This window comes from Gambusia affinis, linkage group LG14, assembly GCF_019740435.1.
Source record: "Gambusia affinis linkage group LG14, SWU_Gaff_1.0, whole genome shotgun sequence".
Taxonomy (NCBI): domain Eukaryota; kingdom Metazoa; phylum Chordata; class Actinopteri; order Cyprinodontiformes; family Poeciliidae; genus Gambusia; species Gambusia affinis.
In genome coordinates this window covers 19,169,821-19,195,309 of record NC_057881.1, presented here as the reverse complement: position 1 = coordinate 19,195,309, position 25,489 = coordinate 19,169,821, and the positions used below count along the sequence as shown (strand labels likewise).

The 25,489-nt window shown below is 39.1% G+C and overlaps 3 protein-coding genes across 3 annotated transcripts in view; all 3 read left to right on the top strand.

Moving 5' to 3' along the window:
• rapgef5a (Rap guanine nucleotide exchange factor (GEF) 5a) overlaps window positions 1-17,228 on the top strand; it is a 48,111-nt gene extending 30,883 nt beyond the window's left edge. The window contains exons 10-26 of the mRNA XM_044138131.1: window positions 824-969; window positions 1,865-1,965; window positions 6,487-6,565; window positions 6,649-6,793; window positions 10,204-10,295; window positions 10,382-10,412; window positions 10,557-10,635; window positions 10,851-11,000; window positions 11,257-11,354; window positions 11,693-11,815; window positions 12,411-12,589; window positions 12,678-12,768; window positions 12,852-12,902; window positions 13,057-13,144; window positions 13,234-13,298; window positions 13,537-13,591; window positions 14,555-17,228. Coding sequence (XP_043994066.1) covers window positions 824-969; window positions 1,865-1,965; window positions 6,487-6,565; window positions 6,649-6,793; window positions 10,204-10,295; window positions 10,382-10,412; window positions 10,557-10,635; window positions 10,851-11,000; window positions 11,257-11,354; window positions 11,693-11,815; window positions 12,411-12,589; window positions 12,678-12,768; window positions 12,852-12,902; window positions 13,057-13,144; window positions 13,234-13,298; window positions 13,537-13,591; window positions 14,555-14,673 — 1,692 coding nt within the window. The 3' untranslated portion in view covers window positions 14,674-17,228. The remainder of the gene's footprint in view (window positions 1-823; window positions 970-1,864; window positions 1,966-6,486; window positions 6,566-6,648; window positions 6,794-10,203; window positions 10,296-10,381; window positions 10,413-10,556; window positions 10,636-10,850; window positions 11,001-11,256; window positions 11,355-11,692; window positions 11,816-12,410; window positions 12,590-12,677; window positions 12,769-12,851; window positions 12,903-13,056; window positions 13,145-13,233; window positions 13,299-13,536; window positions 13,592-14,554) is intronic.
• A 1,559-nt stretch (window positions 17,229-18,787) lies between these two features.
• On the top strand, window positions 18,788-19,527 carry LOC122843381 (lactose-binding lectin l-2-like). Its single transcript, XM_044138064.1, has one exon. It carries the CDS (start codon window positions 18,850-18,852, stop codon window positions 19,351-19,353), a length of 504 nt encoding a protein of 167 aa, XP_043993999.1. The 5' UTR covers window positions 18,788-18,849; the 3' UTR covers window positions 19,354-19,527.
• Window positions 19,528-23,718: 4,191 nt separating this feature from the next.
• On the top strand, window positions 23,719-24,559 carry LOC122843367 (ladderlectin-like). Its single transcript, XM_044138049.1, has one exon. It carries the CDS (start codon window positions 23,789-23,791, stop codon window positions 24,272-24,274), a length of 486 nt encoding a protein of 161 aa, XP_043993984.1. The 5' UTR covers window positions 23,719-23,788; the 3' UTR covers window positions 24,275-24,559.
• Window positions 24,560-25,489: the final 930 nt, after the last annotated feature.

Genomic DNA, 25,489 nt, shown 5'->3' with positions numbered 1-25,489 from the left:
CAACTAAACAAAAAGTCAAGCCTTATGTAAGGAGCTCCATGTCAGTGTGGTTTGTTGCAACACAGACTGCAGTGAGCATCTGCTGCTACTCATTTGCCTTTGATCTCCATCTCTTGTCTTTGTTTTCACTTCTCACCTCAGGCTGTTTCTTCTTATCTTCACCTGGGTCTTATTCCTATTTCGCCGGACTGTCACGGCAAACGTGTGTCCGTGTATTTCTCAGCGTCGCTGCTCCTTTTTTGAGGATGAGATAATTTCAGGTGTCAGCCCACATAGCCCGCTTTCCCTCCAGTGTAATTTAATATGTAGCGCCACCACCCCTTTAAAAGAAAGGAAATGTAACGCTTCCCTTTGATAGAGCCAGATGAGGCTGTGTTGATATGCTTGAACTTGCTGTGTAACTATTTCATGTCTTTTGAGTTAGTTTTATTTTTTTTTCTTTATAAGCTGCTTTTCATTATAGTTCAGATTGTTCCTTCATGTTCAGAATTGTCACTGCACCCTGGTGAACAAAACCTGTAATTGCATCTGGAATTTCAACATGTCAGGCTTTTGTGTGCTTATGTACTGTTTGCACACGTGGTTGCATCAGTCCTGGATGGTTTACATATATATGCATATGTATATATGAAGCCATTACTGTCTAAATAATCAGGAAACCCTGTAGATTACGGTATTGAAATTTAAGACTAGAATCCATTAGAAATTCTTGGTGATTTATACAATTAAGCGTGTTCAGCCTTCTAGCACTTTTGTCCTTGCTTCACTTTGTGACATGCCTGTGGTTTTTGTTTTTGTTTCTTTTTCTTTTGGTCCCCTCCAGGAAGCAGTGGGGAAGGTTTGTCTGAAGGAGAGAGGACGGGACGTGTTGGTGTTGCGGAGAGTAACGTCATCAGTGACGTCGCCGTCCGACCGGCCCTCACCTACATCGTCGGGGGGCGTGTCCAGAGAGGACGACTGCAATAAGAGGTTTGTCCGTCTCCCTTCTTAATGAGAACCCTACACACTAACATTAACAACAAAAACACATAATTACAGTACTCCTCCCTCTACTTTACTCGTTTTGCTTTGGGATCTCAACTTACAAAGGTGCAAAATAAGCAGCAGGGCTGTTGAAACTGTACTTGTGTGTGACCAAGATAATGTATGGTTAAGCTTCTGGCTTGGAGCAGAAGGGAGAGAATGGCTTTTTGTTCTCAGCTGAAAGGGAGAAACAAGATGACACCAAGATTCTATTTATTTAGGGCCGTATAGTGTACACATTCAAGGCTGATTTCTTTCTGCAGTGTCTGCCAAGATCCAGAGGCACAAAGCAGGGAGTGTCAGACAGGTTAGGAATCTGCCTGCGTGTGTGTGTGTGTGTGTGTGTGTGTGTGTGTGTGTTTGTGTGTGTGTGTACACAATTCAAAGCCGTCTCAGTAACAATCAGTTCCCTCGCAGGGCTACTGTAGGAGCTGTCAGAGAGAGGGCTTTAATCTCAAAGGTTTATAGCTGACAGCAGCAGCCAGCAAGACATTGAACCCCAGGGAGGAACCCCCCCTCCTGGGGATGCAAAACTTAGAGGAGGACAGATTGTTGGCATGCGATAAGATATGAAGATGAACTCTGAGATAGCTACTCTTGCACAGGCAGAGGATGATATAGTTGACGATGAGGATAATGACGAAGACGACTGTGAGGGGGGCACTCAGGATGGAGATTGTGGCGTTTCGGACACATGTGCGTTTGATGTTCCCCATTTTCCCTACATCGATGATGAAGATGTGGAGGAGGAAGAGAAAGAGAGGAGATGGAGAGATGGAGGTGGCCGCACTTTGTTCTCCAGTCTTTTTGAAGAAGACGTTTGCGATTCTTCGCCCTACAGGTACGTGGTGGTGTCAGGAACGCCGCTGAAGATCTTGGAGCATCTGCTCAGCGACCTCCGACTGGACGATCAGAGAGGAGCGATGGAGAACAGAGAGAGCGGTAAGGTTAAAAACACACACCAAACAATCCTTGTTATAAAATGCAATCGGTGAAAATATTGATTCAACATGTTAGAAAAAGCTAAACTTGGATGTAAAAAGGTGACGGCTGAAGTCAAAAGTGCTTTAAGACAAATAATCAAACTGCACTGATCACATGCCTGACTTTGCTTTTGTAAAAACATACCAGGTGCTTCATACCACAGTTCTTCCTTGGAATTTACTTTTCAGTGCAGCACAAGTTCCAACACAGTCCAGCTTTCAGTTTTACTCTAATCTCAAGTGGCTTCAAACCCACGAGGTGTGCACTTCCTGTCAGAGCCTCTGTGTGATTGTAGCTGCATGAGTCAGCCCATCCAGGTGCAGTCATTCAACCATGTGATTGCCTGTAAATATGAGGAACACTTAAGAGGCTAAATGCCATAATGAGATTGTAAAATAATAGTTAGAGGGCACTCAAGATATTTCTACAGCAGGTAATGTTCAGAGATGTTTTGGATTCATGTCTTAGTTTAGCTGTATCTGGTATTTGTTCCTTGTGGTCTTTTAAATAAAATCTGTGTAGCATGCATCTTTAATCAGCCCCTTTACTCTGATAGTTCTCAATCAAATTTAAAATAACCAGTAGCCTCCAGGAGTCAGCTAATTGTTCAAAACAATTTGTGTGCGTAACGTAATCTTAGTGTAAACCAGACTGTTTGGTGAAGATTTTGAAAGTTTTTTCACTTAAGAAGTTAAGTGAATAAACAGTATTATGAGGTTGTGGAGAAGATTAAAACAGAGCAGGGTTATTAAACATCATCCAAACCTTTGAAGATTACACAAAGCAATGTTCAATTAATCATCTGAAAATGGAGTATGACACAGCTGCAAACCAACCATTACAAGACCCATCCATGTAAACTAGGAGGGCATTACTCCAAGAAGCAGGAAGAGGTGAATTTTAACTCTGGAAGAGCTGCAAAGATCCACCACTCAAGTCCGTCAATCTGTTGAAATGACAGAAATTTCATGTGGAACAGTGGCAAGAAGAAAAAGGTGCTATTGCAGAACCCTGTAAGCAGCAGTGCAAACATATGATCTGGTCAAATCAGACCAAAAGGGAACATTTTGACCCGCATGGTATCTGGTAGAAAAACAACACTTCAGGACTTTATCTGCATCAGGTTGAGAGGATAACGTATTTCACCTGAGGCAGTGTAGCTCAGCAGCTTTGATGGGAGAATGGAAGAAGCGAAATACTGAATCTGGCTTTCCACAGGACTGTGCACCGTAACGTACAGCCACAGCTGCACTGAAGAGGCTTTTGATCAAATCTGTTTCACGTGTCAAACCTTCGGCCTCGATTCATTTGAAATCAAGCAATTAAAGTTGCTTCCCATTTAGACTCTGCATCTGATTGAGCACAAGCTGTTTTTTCAAAGCAGTGCCATAGCACAAGTTTTAGTTTCTAGATGGGCAAAATGCTGCATGGTGGGGCAGTTGATATCACTGACGCCTTGCAGCAAGAAGGCCTTGGGTAGAATCCCAATTTGAAGTTTTATGGAGATTTTTAATCTCAGTGGGATTTTCTTGGTTAATAAAAAAAGTTTACAAAATCTCCCAGTTCATGTGTGGATTCTCTGCGGGGCACAGCTTCCTGCCACACTCCAAAAACAAGTTTTTTTTGATTACACTAAATTGCAGTCAGTTTAGAGTTATGGCTTTTAATGGGTGTGAATGCTTTTGAAAAAAAATTGTACAGTGCAGTAATACTGTCTTTATGTGTTTGATACTAGTGGTTTATGCATGCAAACTAAATTGAAAGTCTGAGATTTGTTCAACATTTCCAAATCTGATTATCAGCAACCTGTCTAAATTTGGGATTAACATTTCTGTGCAGAGTAAAACAAAAATTTGCCTCGATGAACATTTGTTCCAGCACAGCTTCCTGAAATGGCTATTTAAAAAAAAACAACAACACTTCAGGCATTATCTTTGAGCCAAGAGCTGCTTAAATTCTACTTTTATTACTTTAGTACATCAAGGACATTAGTTGGGTATTATTAAGCTATCCCACTGCCTGTTAGGATTTGTTTTTGCTTTTAAAGACAAGGAGTCTTTATGCATCAGCTCAGACCTCAGTACCAGCAGCTACGAATAGTCCACAGGGAGCCATCTGACTGAACTGCAGGAAGCGGAGGAAGAAAGAGGGAGAGATAAATGTGGAAGCGAACTGAGATGGGCTTTGTCGAGGAAGTCCGGCTAATATTTATTCACGGAGGAGAGTAAAGGAACGTAAAGAGAAGGGGAGAGAGAGAGAGAGAGAGAGAGAGGAGTCTGAGACTGGGCCCATGTCTGCCTGTCCTGTGTGCTCATGCAGCCGCAGGAAACATGTACATATATGGTGTTTTGTATGTTTGTGTGCCTGACTCCCTGAGGTGGTGCCAAGCATCAGTGTTCTGTTTTAACTGGCTTAGCTGTGCGGTGTTGAACGTGCTCTAACATGCTTTTATGGAGAGAGAGAGAGAGAGAGAGAGCGATTACCTAAATGCCCCATTGCTGTGAACACAAAAAACACACACACACAAAGGGGGAGAAAAAAAAAACAGAAGCAGCAGATTACCACGATTAGTTCAGCACACACATTTTATCCACCTTTTTCCCTTCTTGCTCACAAGAGATAAAATCCCCAAGGTCAGAACTGAATGAGTTATTCATTAGAGGGCTGTGTGCATGTGTGCGCTGCGCCATCTGCAACTATGTGTTTGACTTTGTGCATGCCAGCGGGCAAACGCAGGGGGGCATATGTTCAAGATGAAAATGGATATTTATCATCGCACCGAGCTGAGAGAGTGTGAGCGTAGGAGGAGAGGAGTAGTAGGAGGAAATATAAACGGCAAGTCGCGGAAAATGGGGGATGAAGAGAGAAAAGGAGGGTGTTGGAAGATGTGATGGAGAGGCCAAGCGGGGAGACTTGGTGCAGGAACAAACCTGGTGGAGGAATAGTGTTATCGATAGCAAAGTAAAGACAGTAACAGTGAAGCAAGTTAACAGCCTTTTGAAATTTGACGAGCCCCGTCAGACCCTTAAAAATGCCTGAAATATTTTTAAAAAGTTGCAGTTTTATTTCTAAAAGAAGTACAGCTGATCAAATATTAATGCCTCGGCCTGTGCTCGGTCTTCTATAATTGATTTCTGTGCTCTCTGCCTCACATGGCCACATTTGGGTCACATTTTTTTATTTTTTTCTTTCGCAGGAAAACACTTTGACACCACACACACATGAACACGCTGAGTGCTCCTACCCCCCAACAATGGCTCATTACCCATGGGCGCTGAGGGCCATTTCCATTTGATTCATACCCAATGATCACCTGCTGAGACTCGCACTCTCATGATATCCCACTTGCACTTCAATCTGTTCTAGTCTACCCGTTCTGTGATGAAAACACTTGAGTTAATGGGTTATGATGTTCCTGCACAAGCCTGTAACTTCACGCAGCTGATCTATTACAGCAAGTTTAGATGTGGTGTTTTTTAAAAACATTTTATTTCCGTTGATAGCTACAGCACATGGATTACCTAGCCCTTTTCAGGACCAGAGCCTACACTTAAAGCCTCAGCTTCTACCTTTAAGATAATCCAAATATGCTTCCCTGAATACTTCTTTGAATATTCCTCAGTCATGTTATGAATACAAACACTCTCCATAATAACAGCAGTAAAGTCATCAAACATCTGGTGCCTGAGTAAAAATGTTCTAACTTGTATACAATTTTCAATTAGTGCACACTCCACTTTCTACACGGATCCAACTCAAAAGAGATGATTCACTATAATGGTTTCACAAAGAAGATCTAAGGTTTTCACAAATGTTTGGGGAATTCTAGATATCTCAGTTCCTGGTGCTGATACCCATAAAAAACAATGAGAAACAGAAGTGAAGTACTTGGATGTTTTATTTGTCATGCTATAATATTTCAAGTATCATCCATTCTGCATATCTATAAGCTTTTTGGGCAATTGATTTGACTTCACCGTCCCTTAATGGACAGAACAAGTGTGCGTTGGAAGTGGCTAACGTGTTTCATCTGCTGATTTTGTATCTTGTGCTTCCTCAAGTGGAGAGAGTTCAAGCTACACCATTTTAACACTTTAGTAGATGCTGGTCTATTTATTTCCAAGTCAACATTCAGTTTTAGTACCATGTTGACACTTGTTGGTTGTTTTACCAGAGGATAATCAGCCAGAAGAATGGTAGCTGGATTAATTATCATCCTTACTGGTGTAGTTCTGTTTTTTTTTGTGTTTTTTTTTCCCCCCACAGAAAGGAGTGTTGCCTTTCATGCACATCTACTGTTTATCTTTTTGTCTGCCAATCATTGCTTGGTCCTAAATTAATTTCATAAAATTTATAACACATCAAAGGGCTTCAGGGAGCTTCAGTCAGACGTTTGTTATTCTAAATGTCTAATAGCATAAAGGAAGTAATTTCAGAGGTATTTAAAATGACTCATGATGATGTGCTTTGTTGTTTCAGAAATGCTGCTGGACGACTTCCTGCTGACCTACCTTGTGTTCATGTCCACTCACGACCTCTGTCAGGCGCTGCTGGGACAATATCCTTGCAGCATGCAAATCCCACACACAAACCATTCACACTCTACTTCTTGGTTTGTTGTCTCCTTGACCACATATTCACTTATAGCAGTGTGCGCTGCAGGGGCCAGGAGGAAGGCAAAGACGCCCTCTTTAGGAAACGCAAAGTACTGCGACTCGTGTCCCACTGGAGCAGGCTATACAAGGACTTCCTCAAAGAAGAGGAGCATGTCAGGAGCTTCATGAAGGTAGCAGTCTCTTTTAACTCTTGCTTGTCAATGGGTTTCTATTTACACACCATCATTTTGATCCTAAGGTGTCCTTTTTTGTGATGAGGTCAGCTGAGCACTGGCAGCGCTCTGTCTATGACTTTTTATTGAATTGGATTCTCTTTTTGGTGTTAAATGTTGACATTCCAGCTCTATAAAAACATCATGGATTGAAGGGGTATACTTGCAGTTGTTGATCAGTGATGGAAATAACTGGCCCAGGTTTATTTGTTTAGCTGTAATAAGTCAAAAGTGAGTTTTCCAGAAGAATCTGACTGGACTTTTTTGGGTTCTCCCATGAGGGGCAGCAAACACAGACTCTGTTACATCCACACACTCTGTTACATCCACACACTCTGTTACTTCCACACACTCTGTTACATCCACACAATCTGTTACATCCACACACTCTGTTACATCCACACACTCTGTTACTTCCACACACTCTGTTACATCCACACACTCTGTTACTTCCACACACTCTGTTACATCCACACACTCTGTTACATCCACACACTCTGTTACATCCACACACTCTGTTACATCCACACACTCTGTTACAGCCACACACTCTGTTACATCCACACACTCTGTTACTTCCACACACTCTGTTACATCCACACAATCTGTTACATCCACACACTCTGTTACATCCACACACTCTGTTACTTCCACACACTCTGTTACATCCACACACTCTGTTACTTCCACACACTCTGTTACATCCACACACTCTGTTACTTCCACACACTCTGTTACATCCACACACTCTGTTACATCCACACACTCTGTTACAGCCACACACTCTGTTACAGCCACACACTCTGTTACTTCCACACACTCTGTTACATCCACACACTCTGTTACATCCACACACTCTGTTACATCCACACACTCTGTTACTTCCACACACTCTGTTACATCCACACACTCTGTTACCACACACTCTGTTACATCCACACACTCTGTTACTTCCACACACTCTGTTACATCCACACACTCTGTTACATCCACACACTCTGTTACAGCCACACACTCTGTTACAGCCACACACTCTGTTACTTCCACACACTCTGTTACATCCACACACTCTGTTACTTCCACACACTCTGTTACTTCCACACACTCTGTTACATCCACACACTCTGTTACATCCACACACTCTGTTACATCCACACACTCTGTTACAGCCACACACTCTGTTACTTCCACACACTCTGTTACATCCACACACTCTGTTACAGCCACACACTCTGTTACTTCCACACACTCTGTTACATCCACACACTCTGTTACTTCCACACACTCTGTTACATCCACACACTCTGTTACATCCACACACTCTGTTACATCCACACACTCTGTTACATCCACACACTCTGTTACATCCACACACTCTGTTACATCCACACACTCTGTTACAGCCACACACTCTGTTACATCCACACACTCTGTTACATCCACACACTCTGTTACATCCACACACTCTGTTACATCCACACACTCTGTTACTTCCACACACTCTGTTACATCCACACACTCTGTTACATCCACACACTCTGTTACAGCCACACACTCTGTTACATCCACACACTCTGTTACATCCACACACTCTGTTACATCCACACACTCTGTTACATCCACACACTCTGTTACTTCCACACACTCTGTTACATCCACACACTCTGTTACATCCACACACTCTGTTACATCCACACACTCTGTTACTTCCACACACTCTGTTACTTCCACACACTCTGTTACATCCACACACTCTGTTACATCCACACACTCTGTTACATCCACACACTCTGTTACAGCCACACACTCTGTTACAGCCACACACTCTGTTACTTTCACACACTCTGTTACATCCACACACTCTGTTACATCCACACACTCTGTTACATCCACACACTCTGTTACAGCCACACACTCTGTTACTTCCACACACTCTGTTACATCCACACACTCTGTTACATCCACACACTCTGTTACATCCACACACTGTGTTACATCCACACACTCTGTTACATCCACACACTCTGTTACATCCACACACTCTGTTACAGCCACACACTCTGTTACTTCCACACACTCTGTTACATCCACACACTCTGTTACATCCACACACTCTGTTACATCCACACACTCTGTTACAGCCACACACTCTGTTACATCCACACACTCTGTTACAGCCACACACTCTGTTACAGCCACACACTCTGTTACTTCCACACACTCTGTTACTTCCACACACTCTGTTACATCCACACACTCTGTTACAGCCACACACTCTGTTACATCCACACATTCAAAGGCGAAACGAACACACGCCCCTCCACTTGCTCCTTCTTTCAAAAACTGACTGCTCCTTTGCGCTCCAACGGGTTGCCATGGAAACCAGAGTGGTAGGTTTGGCAAGGGTATCATTTTATATGGAGTGCGTAACCCAGGTGATAGTTGCCTAGTAACAGAGGGATGAGAGGGAAGCTGGGATTTGCGAGGCCAGGGAGGGTCAATGACAGTGATAAAGAGGTGTGTGTGTGTGTGTGTGCGTATGTGTGTGTGTGCGTGTGTGAGAGTGTGTTGGGGTTTACAAGGTTATTATTAATTCTACACCATACACACATGTGAACACGCCTGCACTAAAGAGCATGTTATTCATCTCATATTGGTTATTAAATCAGCTTCTCTGACTCTGGTGAGAGCTTAATGGTATTTAGATTTTTTTTTCTGTTTCTTATGCTGATATTTATTTGAACATCCTACTAATCTCACTAATTAGAAAGCTTGTATTGTTAGTTGACATGTTGGTTTGGGCTTGCAATCCATAAAATTGGTATTCATGTGTGTCTTTGTTTTTATTTAATTTGATTTTTTTTTTTAAAAAAGCTGGAATAGTTCTACATTCCTCATTGGCTTGTATCAAAGTTCAACAAACAGGAAAATAAAATTTTGAGTTATGCAGCTGCTGTTGAGGAAAAGCTCAGAAAATTCTTAGAGTGCGGGTTAATCTTTAAGATTTTAACTGAAATCATTAGTTAATTCTGTCTGAAAGGATTTTTATACTCAAAGAGACTTTTACTTGATAAACATTCACATATGTTTTTCAGACTTTCACTAATCTCACATTAAAATGTCTCACAGCTGCAAAATAAAAACCTCAGTATATCTTATGATAAACCAGCCCATGCCTACTGGAAGATTCAATATGTAAAGCTAAACACATTTGGTGTCAGTTTGTTGCAAGTAGAGGGTTGTGGGTTTTTTTTTCCTCACAATCCTGACTACTCCGCATCATACTAACCCTTTTGAAAACGTCTAACTCTTCCTTTAACAAGTCCTGCTGTCATCATTGATCTCCACCTTCCCGTTTTGTCTGTCAGACGCTGTACAGGTACGTTCTAGAGGATCTGTACGAGTTCCCCTCGCTGGAGAAAGACCTCAAAGAGTTTCAGAAGCTTCTGCGTCGCAGACAGTAAGCACTTCTTATCAAATGGAATTGATTTAAGTTTGTGCGTTGCTAAATTCCTGCTTACTACTGTGTGTGTTATTCTCTTGTAGCACAGTGGACGACTGCCCTCCCAATCAAAAGGTATGTAAAGTAAGCAGTTTCACATTTAAAAGTACGTAAAGGTAAACTTACTGTTCACACTGAGTTAAAAAGGTCTTTTAAAAAGACGTCACGTCATATTTGGAGGTTTTCAAAACTCAGTGGTTGTTCTTCTTCGTCTGTCAGAGTAAGCAAACGTACCAGCAGATGAGCTTAAAGGAGAACAGTTTGCAGCTTCGTAATTCACCAGTGGACCAGAGAGAGGGTGAGTGAGGCAAAAATACAACACAGCTCAACATAATTAGGGATAATAACAGAATTTTGATTTATGTAAATTTCCTAAACACATACGGTTCCCGTCTTTGTCTCCAATTTTTGTACTTAACATTAATCTAGTCAAATTGTCCTCTTTGCTTGTGTTTGCTCCTGAAGCTCTTTGCTTCTTCTCCCTTATGCTAAATATTTCAATACATTTTCCAGTGATATGTTGCGTATACGTGAGTCTGGACTCCTACCTAAGTGTCCACACACACCCGGCTCTGGAGGCTCGGGAGCTTCTGCGGATTCTGGGTCTGAAGCTGGACAGAGCAGAGGAGGACATGGTGCTGGCCGTGGTGTCGCATACTGGAGGTACACAGTGAATTCACACCGTTTTTCAATAAATAAATGTTTCTCCTGAGATTCACTTATGCAAGAGTTTATTAAGCCTTATGTAACTTCAGACCTAGTGATGATTTGCTGGATGCTTTGTGATCACCTGTTCCTAGAGCGTGCCCAAAGAGAACTTGAGTTCTCTCTATTTATTTATTTATTTATATATATATTTTTGTTAGATTATCTTAATATCATGATCATCTCTCAGATTTTTTATTATTTGTCTCTGCAGAGCGGAGGGTGTTGCAGCCCAGCGACTGTGTCTATTCAGAGTCTCTGACCCCACAGGGGAAGCTGGTGGCCTGTCACAGGGACCTCACTGAGATGTTGGTGTGTAAACATCCTTTTGTATCCATGAATCAATTTCTCTGTAGAGACAAATCTCAAGATAATGATGCTCTTCCTAAGAACGTTTTCTCCTTAAGGTATTGTTAGTTACATCACCAACAATATGTTATAATCCAACGTGGGAATGAATCTTCTGATTTATTTTATTTTTTTTTGTTTTTAATTCACGTTATAGTATCGTAATTAGGATCCCTTTTATTAAAACATCATTTATTCAGAAGAGAAGACAATATTTAATGCAGTTTAAATAAAAAGACTGTCTATGTGTGTGACATTTCTTTGATTTTATTTCATTTTTTTTCCCGTGCCTGTATTTGCAGCCTCCGCTAACGGACTGCTCTGAGTTGAGTAGGAGGCCTGTTCGTCTCTTAGGCATCAACACCTGGGATGTGGCTGCTGCGCTCACACACCTGGACTGGAGTCTCTTTAAATCCATCCATGAGGTATCTGCACAAAATCATAAATGACATTTTAATGCATTTCAAATTAGATTGTGTCAAAAAATTTAAATAGCTGCAAGTCTTGCACAAATCGAGTTTGCAATTGGGAATCTGACTTGTTAGTGAAAAATACCTTGTACGCTTTTTGTCAAAACTTATTTAAGGCTGCACAATGTTAGGAAATCAGCAATATTGTTGAATATTACAGTAGCGATATTGGTAGCAATTAATTCACATTGACTGTCATTATGAGAAAGCTGACATCTTTTCCTGCCTGGGATCTGGCATCTGTGTCATATTTAGCATTAATTCATAACACTTGGACTCTAATACTGAATAAATACCGCTTTTCTGCTCTTACCTTTGTGAGAAATATCAATGGGAATAATGGTGAACGGGATAAAGTCTCACTGCAGTTGTGATGCTGACAGAAAATATTTCCCAAGATACTAAAGACAAAAGAACGCTATCAAATGTTTTGTTTTGATATATATATATATATATATATATATATATATATATATATATATATTTGGCCATATCTCCTATTGATCCCATAAGTGATTTATTTCCAAAAATGTTTCCATGTGTCATGCAGCAAGAGTTGGTGTACTACACTCTGAGTCGCGCTCCTGGCTCCGGCCACACGGCGGCGCTCTCGGTCCTCCTCCAGCGCTGTAACGAGGTCCAGCAGTGGGTCATGTCCGAGGTGCTCATGTGTGTGTCGCTTAATAAGAGAGTGCAGCTGCTAAAGAAGTTCATCAAGATCGCAGCTCAGTGAGTGGACACAAAATGAAAAGCAGAAAACTAATTGGCAGCATCAAGATTCTGATTTTGTTTCCTTTTTTTTTTGGGTCATTTGTAGCTGCAAAGCCCAAAGAAATCTGAACTCTGCGTTTGCCATTATAATGGGTCTGAACACGGCTGCTGTCAGCAGACTAAACCAGACATGGGAGGTAATGTTGTGTGTTGCTGGACTTTGATTTAGATGCAAACTCTGTGCTGGGCGATTATTACATTCAAATACTCTTGTTTTCAGAAATGTCCTGGGAAGTTCAAGAAGTTGTTCTCAGAGTTGGAGCTCATCACGGTGAGAACAGAGAGAGTGTTGCAGGCACATCTTCAAATGTGCTCCGGCTATTTTTTTTCTTTCTTTCTTTCTTTCTTGATAGACAAATCCCTAAATTTCTCCCCTTCTTTTCAAGCCTTCTTAAGCATTTCTCTCTTCCTCCGGCTCTTCACAGGATCCATCTCTGAACCACAAAGCTTATAGAGAGGCCTTCAAAAGGATGAAACCTCCCAAGATCCCTTTCATGCCTCTTCTCCTAAAAGGTATCCTCTAACTCCTTCACTCACACATAAATATAGATTTTAAAAGCAACACTGAATTCAACTTGAATATGCCTCTCCACTGCTTTTAGATATCACTTTCATCCATGAAGGAAATAAGACCTTTCATGACAACCTGGTTAACTTTGAGAAGCTGGTGAGTGAAGAATTAAGTTTTTGCAGATTAAAACACTTAAATTGTACATTACAGCAGATTATTTATTGAAAGTCCCGGAGATTGTTTTCCTGCAGAAAACCTTTTCAACTAAATCCTCCTTTGATATGAATAAAATGCAGGTGACAGAATATGTAGGATTTACCTTAAAAGATCTTCTATTTTTCACAGCTAATCACGAAGCTTTAGTGTTTGAACACATCCTCTCTCATTTCAACAGCATATGATAGCAGACACGGTGAGGATGATTCGCCACTGCCAAAGTGACCAGCCAGGTGTGTATCAGCATTTATGGATATTTGTTTTAATGGCAAAATAGATATAGAATAAAAAAATAAAAAAAACAGAGTTAATTAGGATTTTGGATTCAAATGGAATCGTGCGAAGACGAAATTGTCAGAACATTTTGGTTTCTTATCTACCAAATCTGAAGTGTCTGGAGAACCAACTCAAAGAAAAGATGTGGAAACAGATTTCTGTACTCTGATGTTTTTGGGCAGAGGAAGTGCCAAGTCAGTGTCTGTGGTATGTGGATCTACGTCCAACAAAGAAGGAAAACAAGCACTTCTTAAGAAGCAGGTTTCAACCCAAGCATGCAGTACTGCTTAGCTTGTGCAATGAATCAAAGTCATAATGTTTGTTTGTTTTTCTACAGTGACAGCTACTTCAGGAACTAAATCTTTCCTTTGGCACATGTGCATAAAATGCTTCCTTGAGCACTCAAAATAACTTTTTTTTATGTTGCACACTTGCATGTAAAGTCAACAGGGAGTGGTGGCGTTACAGTGTAATTTAATAGATGATGTTGAACATTAATGCATCTCTGAACAGACCAGTTAAGCATACAATATAAAACAGTGAATCTTTAAACTCATTCATAAGAAAGCAAAGAATGAATGAATTAATCATGTGCATCTTTGTCCTAATTATTTAGGATAATGTCTGTTTTATAAAAGGTAAAGTCAGTTTGAGAAATGCAACATCTAAATTTCTAATGTTTTGATGCTGCTAATTATCGGAAGGGTTCTGCTGCCACCTGCAGCTCAGCTGGAGCATTGCATCTGTACTGGGTCAGCCGATTCGGTTTTCTCCTTCAGTTACCAAGCAACAGTCTCTACCCGGGCGTTATTGTTTTCGATTTATTTATTTTTGTACGTGTTCGTTGAGCTTCACAGCGGGAAAGCTTCCGGGAAAGACTCGTGCTTGACTTCTGCGCGTGTTCTCCGTCTGTCTCCTAGGCAACGAGGTGATCGGAGTGGACAGCGCGGAGGTGAGGGCGAGCGTTCACTACCTGCACATCATCGACAATCAACAGACGCTGTTCGAACTGTCGCACAAGCTGGAGCCGCGCGCTTAAGCATAAGCGGGAACGGCAGCCTGTGTGACAAGGGGGGTCTTTGTACAGCAAACTGTCACACGGACACTGCAGCAAGATCACACAACCAGCGATGCTGTGAGATGGACACCAGTCTGTCGTCCAACACGGTCCACGTTGGAAAGGCTTTCATACACTCAACATTTGCTTGTGAGGGTGTTTTTAACCTCCGCACGCTCCCTGGGAACCTCCTACAGAAACCGAATCCGTGCAGGAAGATGGAGAAACTGAGCGAAGCGTCAAGGAGGCTGTGATTAGTTTGTACAGTACCCGCTGGGCTGATTAGGCCTTTGTTTTCTTCTCATCATCAGTTGGTTATTTTTCCTGTTCATCAGGTGGAATATTCCTTTATTTTTGTAAATCTCGCTGCTCCCATTGAACATCAACAAAGACTTGATCACCATGTCTTCATTTCAAACCCAAAAGCATTAAGATTTTCATTTAAAACAAAAAAAAAAAGAAGCTTAATGTGCAGCATCATAGACTGTCCTTTATGATTTCTGTTGCATAACTCACCCTTATTTTCATAGACATGCTATTTAGTTTTGAAACCTTTTTAGTTATTGTGCAGGAATTACTAAAGCCAATCATCCTCTCACCTCTATGATGTTTTATTGTGAATAGAAACGATCAGTTAGCTTTGTACATACGGTGGACCCGACGGTTTTCAGTGCCAAGCGTTTCTGTTGAGCGCTGCAGGCCGGCTGCGCTGCAGCTCTCCTGTTTTGCTCGCCCCGTTACAAGCATGACGTCCGCTCCTGGGATCATGTGAAGGCAACCTGACTCCTCGCAGAGATGCTTTCTGTCGAGAAGTGCTATTGAACCTGGTCTCTATGAAAACGGTCCTAGCAGAGATCAGTGTTTCTTTTTATATATATATATCTTTAAGGTTTATTGTGTCCATGTCTTTTATTCACAGTGCAGCACAACAGAACAGCTTTGATCCACTGATTCACTTTCATAGGAAGAAGACGGATAATTAATACCTACTGGCTGAAAATAATGTTTTGTTTCGAAACAATCTCATTTATACTGTGAGAACTAATTCAGGATGCTGACAGATTAATGGAACCAAAGGAAATGGCTTTGAGATTTTTTCTTTCGTGTTGTTTTTTTTTTTTCCCAAGTCACTGTGGGGGAAAGCCTGGCTAGATAAGAAAAATTTCTATTTTATGCCCGCACACAAATCCAGCACGAAAGCAGAAGGCTATTGTCTGATATACTGATGCTTACAAATCAACAAATCCTTCGTGTTGCTCATTGGTTATTTTAGTACATTTCTGTAAATGCCTTTTTGTTTTCCCCCCTTTCCTTGTCACTCCCTTGCAATAGTGCAGCTGTGATATTCTAAATGTTAACTCAGATAAGCATTTGCTGCCTTTTTTAGACTTTCCTAAGGTTTAAATTAGGAATAAAGTGCAATACTGTGAAGATTCACTTACAAGTGTTTATTTGGATTTCAAAGAAAGAGCTTTTTTTTTTTTAATGGTTGTTACATCAATAGGAGACATTTACCACAAACTGTGCCAAATGTGTTCAGCATTCATGGTGTGAAGAAATATTTCAAAATGAAAAGTTCTCAGTCTGACTGTCACCATTATGATTTGGATCCATTTGGAAGCATTGTTGAGAGCTTTAAACACTTTATCTTATACAGGATTAGAGCCCATAAAAGTGACAGATGTTCAGGTGTTTACTGTTTAAGAAGTTTTACTTTTGGAAACTGAAACTATTCCGGTGAATCTGCTGGTTTGTATTTGTTCTTTTAGAAGTTGGTCAGGATAACAGCAAAAAAATAAATAAATAAAAATGTTACAGTCTTAAATTCAGCATAGTTATACCAGCAACCTCTTAGTCTACTAAGATAAAACAATTTGAGATGTCAACTTTTTTATATGATAATCACAATTAAATCTTCTTTAACAATATTACAGCTTTGTTGTAAAAAATGCTCTCACAGCGAATAGTCGCTAAGGTTTATTCATCAGATTGCACATCTGTTTTGAGTTCAAAGTAACATTGAAATGTTTTCTTTTTGGTTAGCGTAGAGTTGTGCATGATGTACATACAGACGCCCTTTGCTGATCACGTGTAAAGAAGTTAAGTTGGTTATTTATTAAAAACATGTGTTTATTTATACTGACTAAACGTCTTTGGTTTTTGTGCCATCCACAGTTTCTTTGAGGAGAGCAGGTGTGAAGCATCCGGGGTCAAATACGTTTTGTGCTGTAATGTAGCCACTAGAGGGCAGCAGAAGTGCAATAAGTCTGTCAAACGTTGAACGGACAGCAATACAACAGGAGGCTGTATTCAGTGTTTTATTAGCCGCTGTTATAGAAGTGTACAGTTCTGGGGTTTTTTAAAGTTGTTGTTCAAAACATGTTTGCATGATAAAAAAAAACAACACAAAATTCACAGTGTAAGAGTTTAAGGAAAAGACTTTGTACAATTGTAATATTGTTTATGTGTAAATATGCCCTATGTTTGGTATGTTATTTATCAGTTGTAAAATGGAAAAGAAGTGAATCACAAAGCAACTCGTCTCCTTGTCTTTTTCAAACTTTAGGCAGCTGAAGTCTCTTTTTAAATTTTTTTTCTAAAATGCAGCTTCGTCATTCAAAATCCCATTGAACATTAATACAGTCTAGGTTATGAGACATCTACAGGTGAGTTAGTGCTCTTTGTGACTCATAAATGGGTGCTGTGCAATTATGAGTATTTGTGCTCAGAATGTTAAAGGACTTACTAAGTGGCTTGAGGGACACAGAAGAAACATTTAACACTCCCAGCACAGCTGGTGTTGATATCAGTGGAGTGGCGTCTTTAACTTAAAGACTTTCAATAACCGACTGGGACACTTTATTTTTATTTGTTCATTTATATTTTTATTTCATTTTATTTATTTATTTTTATTACAAATTTTCAAATGAGGGACAGCGTTTATGGGAAATCAAAACGAAAAACTAAAGTAGCTCATTAGCAGGAACACAATAGACGCCCTTCCTGACGAATTTAAAAGAGAACAGGTGAACTGCAGTCTCTCCAGAACTCTCTTCAACATTCATCCCTGCAGATTAACTCTAATAAAAAACTCTGAAATCTCCCAGAATCATAAACATCAGAACTATGAATATACACCAGCTCAAAAGAAATACAAATAAAGTCAGTAATCCATTCCCTGTGTGTTTAGTGTTCTTCCTAAGCTGAGTTTTATGTTGTATTTCTGTTCTAACACCATTCATTCTTTTAAATAGTGATGCAAAGCTTGTTGTTAAGGGACAGACGAGGTCGCTGAGTTGTAAAAGAGGGACAGGATAATACGAGTCGGAGCGAAGAGAATGAGGAAGAGACGATTTCTGTGGAACTGGAGAAGGACACAGAAGGGAGGGACAAGGATCACAAGAATGGAGCAGAGAACACAAAAAAGTCCCAGGAACCTGGACAGGCAGAGTGTCCAGGATTGGGTTGACCTCACATCTGTCCTATTGGCCTCTTAATATTAATCTCTTAAGATTAAAACACCCTGTAGGTCTGCATAGCTTTGGAGGTTATTATTTGTTTCCTATAATATTTTCTTTGATTTTTTCGAAGTACTTGTTTCATAAACCTTTATGGATTGATTTTGTAATTTTAATGTCATTAAATACATGCACAGAGTAGTTTTAATTGTCAAACTGATTCACTCTTATTCAGCAAATACACTTATTTGTTGTCCAATGAGATAAAAAGCCTTTTCAGTTAAGCTCCCAGCGCTGACTGACGTTCAACCCATCAACATGCTCCCAGTGCAGAAAGCTACGGACTGCAAAAAACCCCACCTAAATCATTATTAACATGTTTGATGTGGCTCAACCTTATCTCTTCAAACTTTTACATCCTCATTAAAACCAGAAGAGATAAAGCTGCCTTGATAAATCAATAAAATTTACAGGAACGGAACAAAGAAATTATGATTGAGCAATAACTGGTACACCTGCTGTGTGCAGAGTGGGATGTTAATAGATGCTGTAATCATTATATAACAATGCAGACGCCCTTTCTTGGTGCTATAAAAGGAACCAGCCGGCCTTTTGCCTCTCCAGGATTCTCTTCAACATCCATCATTGCAGAAAAACTCCAGCAAGAACTTCAGATCCCTCAGAGGCATCGAGCTCCAAGATGATGTGGCTCCTCTTCCTGTTTGGTCTGGCTCTGGCCGCTGAGCCTCCTGCAGATGGTCAGGAACTGAAGCTGGTGCGTGGCGACTGTCCCCCGTTCTGGTTCAGCTTCGAGGGTCGCTGCTACAAGTACTTTGGCTCAAGGATGACCTGGGGAGAAGCAGAGCTCCAGTGTGTGTCAGAGGGAGCCAACCTGGTTTCCATCCACAGTCTAAATGAACACAATTTTGTCAATGTGCTGATCAAGAACTTTGATCCTACTCGGTCATTCACCTGGATTGGACTCACTGATATGCATAAGGAAAGAGGGTGGATATGGTCCGATGGGTCTAAATACAAGTTTTCCCTTTGGGATTCTGGACAGCCTGACAATGCTCGTGGAAATGAACACTGTGTTCACACCAACCTTGGAAGCAATTTTTACTGGAACGATCTTTTGTGCTCAAATAAATTTGCTTTTGTGTGTGCAGCTCGCACAGTTTGTCCCAAGACACAAAAGAATTAAAAAGGAAAAACATCTTAATTGTGTTGCATTTCCTGATGATTTTTCTGTTTAGATTCAACTGTATTTTTTTTTTCCAACAAAATCCAACAAAGAAATGGGAATGTGACTGTTTATTGTATTTCCATATGTATGTTATATAACCATCATTGTAAAATAAATAATTGTAATAAACTCTTTTAACATCCGACATTAAATTCTTTCTCTCTGTTCTTTGATCCTTTCCTCTTTGTGGAAATATTAGGAAGAATAATATAATGCCTAATATTTTATTTGAGTTGCATCTAGAACCACTGGAGGTTTATCCCACAAAAATATTGCATGACATATTTTTCCAATATTTTGCCTAAATATTTATATAGCTAAAATATTGCAATATTTAAGCAATATTTTGCTACACAAATATTTATGCAATATTTATATTGCATAAAAATATTGCATAATTTTATGCAATATTTTCCTTTTAAATCACTGTAGGAGGAGATGAATTAACAACTCAACCAGTTTAAAGAAATATTCAAAAGTTGCATCTTGTGCAAGTCTGAAGTAAAATGTTTTGCATTAAAATAAATATTTATATTTAACCCTGTTTTCATCTAATGAAAACATTTAGACAGGTTATTTTTTTTGTGCTGCACTTGTTACCATCGGATTAACTTCTGCACCCTGCTTATTACAGTGTAATAAGCAGGGTGCAGAGGTAGATCTGCACCCTGGGTGCCGATCAGCTGAAAATGTGATGTAAAATTTATGAGGAATTTCTTTTGGCTGTAATGGCCTTAATTTGAAACTGAAATGCTGGGAAAGCGGGAAAGATAGACAGCAAACATCAATGAGTCAGAACTCAAATCTATGACCACTGTGTCAAATACTGAGGCCTCCATATTGGAGTCTTACAATTAGACCTGCAATATCATCGCACACCCCGGCGGTTTAACTTGTAAAAAAAAATAAATAAAGAAAAACAAAAATGTCGTGAACTCAGTTCAAAATAAAGTTGTGAAAAGTCTTTCCTGTGTAAATTTCACCCAGTGTGCTGCACTTGTTACCATCAGATTAACTTCTGCATCTACTTATTTTCTTCATATGCTCAACAGGTTATAGTATGTACTCCTCTATTTACACTGTAGTAAGTAGATCAACACAACTTTAAATCATGCACTCTCATTTGGTTCTTACTGCTCTATATGTTTTGCAAGCTTTTTAAACACGCCACCAGAGCCTGACCATCAAGCAAATAATTCTGGCCTGGTCCAGCCTAAACCTTTGGGACAGGCTCAATCCATAAATCTAAACTCTGGTCCATCCACAGTTTGGAGAAAAACAACTTTGTGAAGTTGCTGATCGAGAACTTTGTGCAACTTTCCCGTTCACATGGATTGGAGTCAGATTTTTACAAAGAAGGAGCTTCTGTACAGTCCAGTGGATCTAAATATGACATGTTAAGCAGTCTTTTGGATCAGAGCTGCCTAATTAATCATGGTAAATGACCTTGACTTTTATAGCGACCTATAACATTTTGAAAGTGAGAAATGAATCCTTCAGACCACAGGCACAGAGATGGATAGTTCATTACTGCTGTTCTTGCCTCCCTGCACTGGCTTCCTGACCAGTTGGGAACTAATTTTAAAATTTTAGTTTCAACTTTTAGCACAAAAGGTTTGTGCTACAGTCAGATGTTGCTTCCAAAGTTTTAATTATGTCTGGATCTGGTGCTCAAGAAATGTGCCGATCAGCTGAAAATGTGATGTTAAATTTATGACGAATTTTTTTTGGCTGTAACGGCCTTTATTTGAAACTGAAATGATGGGAAAGTGTGAAAGACAGACAGCAAACATCAATGAGTCAGAACTCAAATCTATGACCACTGTATCAAATACTGAAGCCTCCATATTGGAGTCTTACGATTTACACCTGCAATACCATCACACACCCCGGCGGTTTAATTTGTAAAAAAAAAAAAAAGAAAAAGAAAAGAAAGAAAAACAAAAATGTCGTGAACTCAGTTCAAAATAAAGTTGTGAAAAGTTTGCAGAAGGAAGTTTTTGGAGTTCCAAAACAATTTCAAAACCTCAGTTACAGAAAAAGTGGACAAATGTAATGTTAATATCGTGTATATTTGATTTACTTCTTCAGTAATCAAACTTGTTCTGAGTTACCGGAGAAAGTAATAAAGACAACCAGCAGCTGGCATCTACGGCCTCAATTATATTTGCAAAATTGTGATGATAATATAACTTCCAGGGAAGGAAACAGATAAAGAGTTTTTATGAAGGAACTTTTATGGGAATTCAAAACAAACATTAAAGTAGCTCATTAACAGGAATACAATAGACGCCCTTTCTGAGGAATATACAAGAGAACAGATATTGTTCTGTCTCTCCAGAACTCTCTTCAGCTTTTATCCCAGCAAAACACTCAAATCTCTACATCAGACTCCAAGAATACATTGCTGTACCTCTTGGTTTTTGTTTCTTTCTCCTTTGAATGAGTCAAAGAAAATTCTTCCAGTGTTGAATGCAATCTGGAACTGTTACTTGGAACCATCATTGTCTTTTGACCTATGCAATTCCTTTGTGTTGAGATTTTGCTTCTTTGAAGGGGGACAGGATCAGCATCTGATGCTCCCAAAATTTTAATATCATTGTATTTTATTTGTTTTTTGTTTTTTTTCTCTTTCAGCTTTTTTTCTTCTGCTGCATCTGAAGACGGGAGAACTGATGCAGGATCTGATGCAAACTCCATCAGCTGCACTTTTCGGGATCTGATTTTTGAAAACATTTTTGTGTGCACAACCACAATGATAAGATAATACATTCATGAGAAGGAATCTGATAAAGATTTTGTTTTGTTTTGTTGTTTTAGGGATAGTTTCATGGGAAATGAAAACAAAAATTAAAGTAGCTCATTAACAGGAACACGATAGACGGCCTTTCTGACAAAATTTAGGAAGTGCTTGTTACATTTTCTGGCCACTAGAGGTCAGTATCCATTTTATGCTGGTGGAAATGAACACTGTGTTCACACCAACTACGGAAGCAATTTTTACTTCAATGATCGTTTGTGCTTCACTCTGTTAGATTTGCTTTTGTCTGCGCAACTCGTACAGTTTGTCCCTAGATACACAACAATTAAAAGGAAACGATCTTAATTATGCTGCGTTTCCTGATGATTTTTCTGCTTAGATTCAACTGTTGTTTCTTTTTTTAAAACAAAAGCCAACATAAAGGCAAAGAAATGGAAATGTGATTGTTAATTGTATTTCCATGTGTATGTTATATAACCATCAATGTAAAATAAATAATTGTAATAAACTCTTTTAAAATCCGACATTAAAATGCTTTCTCTCTGTTCTTTGATCCTTTCCTCTGTGTGGAAATAATAGGAAGAATATTATAATGCCTAATATTTTATTAGAGTTCCATCTAGAACCAATGGAGGCTTATCCCATGAGTCAGTTAGCATAAGAATATTCATATTTTTATGCAATATTTTCCTTTTAAATCAGTGTAGGAGGGGATAAATTAATAACTCAACCAGTTTAAAGAAATATTCAAAAGCTGCATCTTGTGCATTTTGTACAAGTCTGAAGTAAAAAAATATTTTACTTCTAACATGTATTTAGACATATCATATCTATGTATGATATGTTAAGCAGTCTGTTGGATCAGAGCTGCCTAATTAATCATGGAAAATGATCTTGACTTATATAGCGACCTATAACATTTTGAAAGTGAGAAATGAATCCTTCAGACCACATGGATAGTTCATTACTGCTGTTCTTGCCTCCCTGCACTGGTTGGGGACTAATTTTAGACAGACAGGAAACATCGATGAGTCTGAACTCAAATCTATGACCACTGTGTCAAATACTGAGGCCTCCATATTGGAGTCTTACGATTTACACCTGCAATACCCGGTGGTTTAATTTGTAAAAAATAAAATAAAATAAAGAAAAACAAAAATGTCGTGAACTCAGTTGAAAATAAAGTTGTGAAAAGTTTGCAGAAGGAAGTTTTTGGAGTTCCAAAAAATTTCAAAACCTCAGTTACAGAAAAAGTGGACAAATGTAATGTTAATATCGTGTATATCTGATTTACTTCTTCAGTAATCAAACTTGTTCTGAGTTACCGGAGAAAGTAATAAAGACAACCAGCAGCTGGCATCTATGCCCTCAATTATATTTCCACAATTGTGATGATAATATAACTTCCAGGGAAGGAAACAGATAAAGAGTTTTTATGAAGGAACTTTTATGGGAATTTAAAACAAACATTAAAGTAGCTCATTAACAGGAACATTATTGACGCCCTTTCTGACAAATATATAAAAGAGACCAGGTGAATTCCTGTCCATCCAGAACTCTCTTCAGCATTCATCCCTGCAGATAAACTCCAACAAATACCAGAAATCTCTGAGAAAAACATCAAACTCCAAGATGATATTGCTCTTCCTCCTGTTTGGTCTCTCTCTGGCTGCTGTGGTTCCTTCAGACAGACAGGAGATGAAGCTCCAGCGGGGCGGCTGCCCCCCGTTCTGGTTCAGCTTCAACGGCCGCTGCTACAAGTACGTCTCCACTTTGATGACCTGGGCCGATGCAGAGCAGTACTGTGTGACCCAAGGAGCAAACCTGGTGTCCATCCACAGTCGGGCAGAAGAGAACTTTGTCAAACTTCTGATCAGAAACTTTGATCACGCTGAGGGAGTCAACTGGATCGGACTCTCTGACATTCATAAGGATGGAAGATATTTCTGGTCTGACGGGTCCAGATTCAACTTCAAGCTGTGGAATGCAAAAGAACCAAACAATTCAGGAGGACCTGAACCGTGCGTGCACACCAACGTTGGCCCATCCAAGGGATGGAACGATTCTGTGTGCACAGGCAAATACTCCTCTGTTTGTAAAGCTCGTCCGGTTTGCTGAGGATGTCATTCTGAATCTGCTCAGTTGTTTTAAATGTGTTAATCAGAAAACATCAAACTCAACAGGAGAATTAAGGGTTTTCCAGAAGGTTTTGTGTAATTGGGTTGGGTTTTTTTAAAATGATTTTTGACCTTTGTTTATCATTCTTTATAATTACTAATTTTTTTGTGAAGCTTGCCCAGTTTTCTGATATTGCTACTCCTTACATGTGCTTGTCAGAAATATCAACTGAAGCAAATAAAGCTTTGAAGAAATTTGACTGAAGTTTGTTTAGATTTCCAAAAACACAAAATGTGTTGAAAGAGATTATGATCGCAAGTGTCTGTTTCAAAGATGATATAAAATCATTGACTTGTTTTGAACTTACATCACAATAAACTTCCAAATATGAGGAAGACAATATTCTGGAGTGTTTGGTTGAATGCAAAAACAATCACAATGCGACACACTGAGAACTTTGCAATTTAACTATTAACACTAAGATTCATTTTTGTCTGTGCATTAAAGAAATCTGAGTCAATTAAAAGAGCTATTTTGATTTGTTCATGTGTTAATGTCACAGGATCATGGAGATTGATCAAAATAAATCCAAATCGAGGCACAAGAACTCAAACCCAGTTTCATAAACTGATTGACACTCCGCACAATCCTATATATATATATATAAATATATATAGAGTACCGTATATATATATATATATATATATATATATATATATATATATATATATATATATATATATATATATATATATATATATATATATATATATATATATATATATATATATATATATATATATATATATATATATATATATATATATATATATATATATATATATATATATATATATATATATATATATATATATATATATATATATACGGTACTCTATATATATTTATATATATATATATATATATATATATATATATATATACGGTACTAACAAGTACTCAACAAGAGTCCCGACAAGATGAAGTTTATGACACCAATGTCTCTGCCAACCTTAATGACTATACGAGCAGACAGAGATTTAATATCAGTGTGCGAGGGTGAGGAGCAGAGTGCAATGATAGCACAGCCATTTGATGGTGCTGTTGGATGATTCTTTTTGGTTCCAAACTTTATAATTACGGCATTATTTAATATGAGGATTCAAAATAATTAGACTATTCAGATAGTTTAATTTTCTAGGATTAAGGGTTGGA

Coding starts and splice junctions, on each gene's coding strand:
- LOC122843367 (XM_044138049.1), top strand. CDS start 23,789: ATGATATTGCTCTTCCTCCTGTTTGGTCTCTCTCTGGCTGCTGTGGTT.
- LOC122843381 (XM_044138064.1), top strand. CDS start 18,850: ATGATGTGGCTCCTCTTCCTGTTTGGTCTGGCTCTGGCCGCTGAGCCT.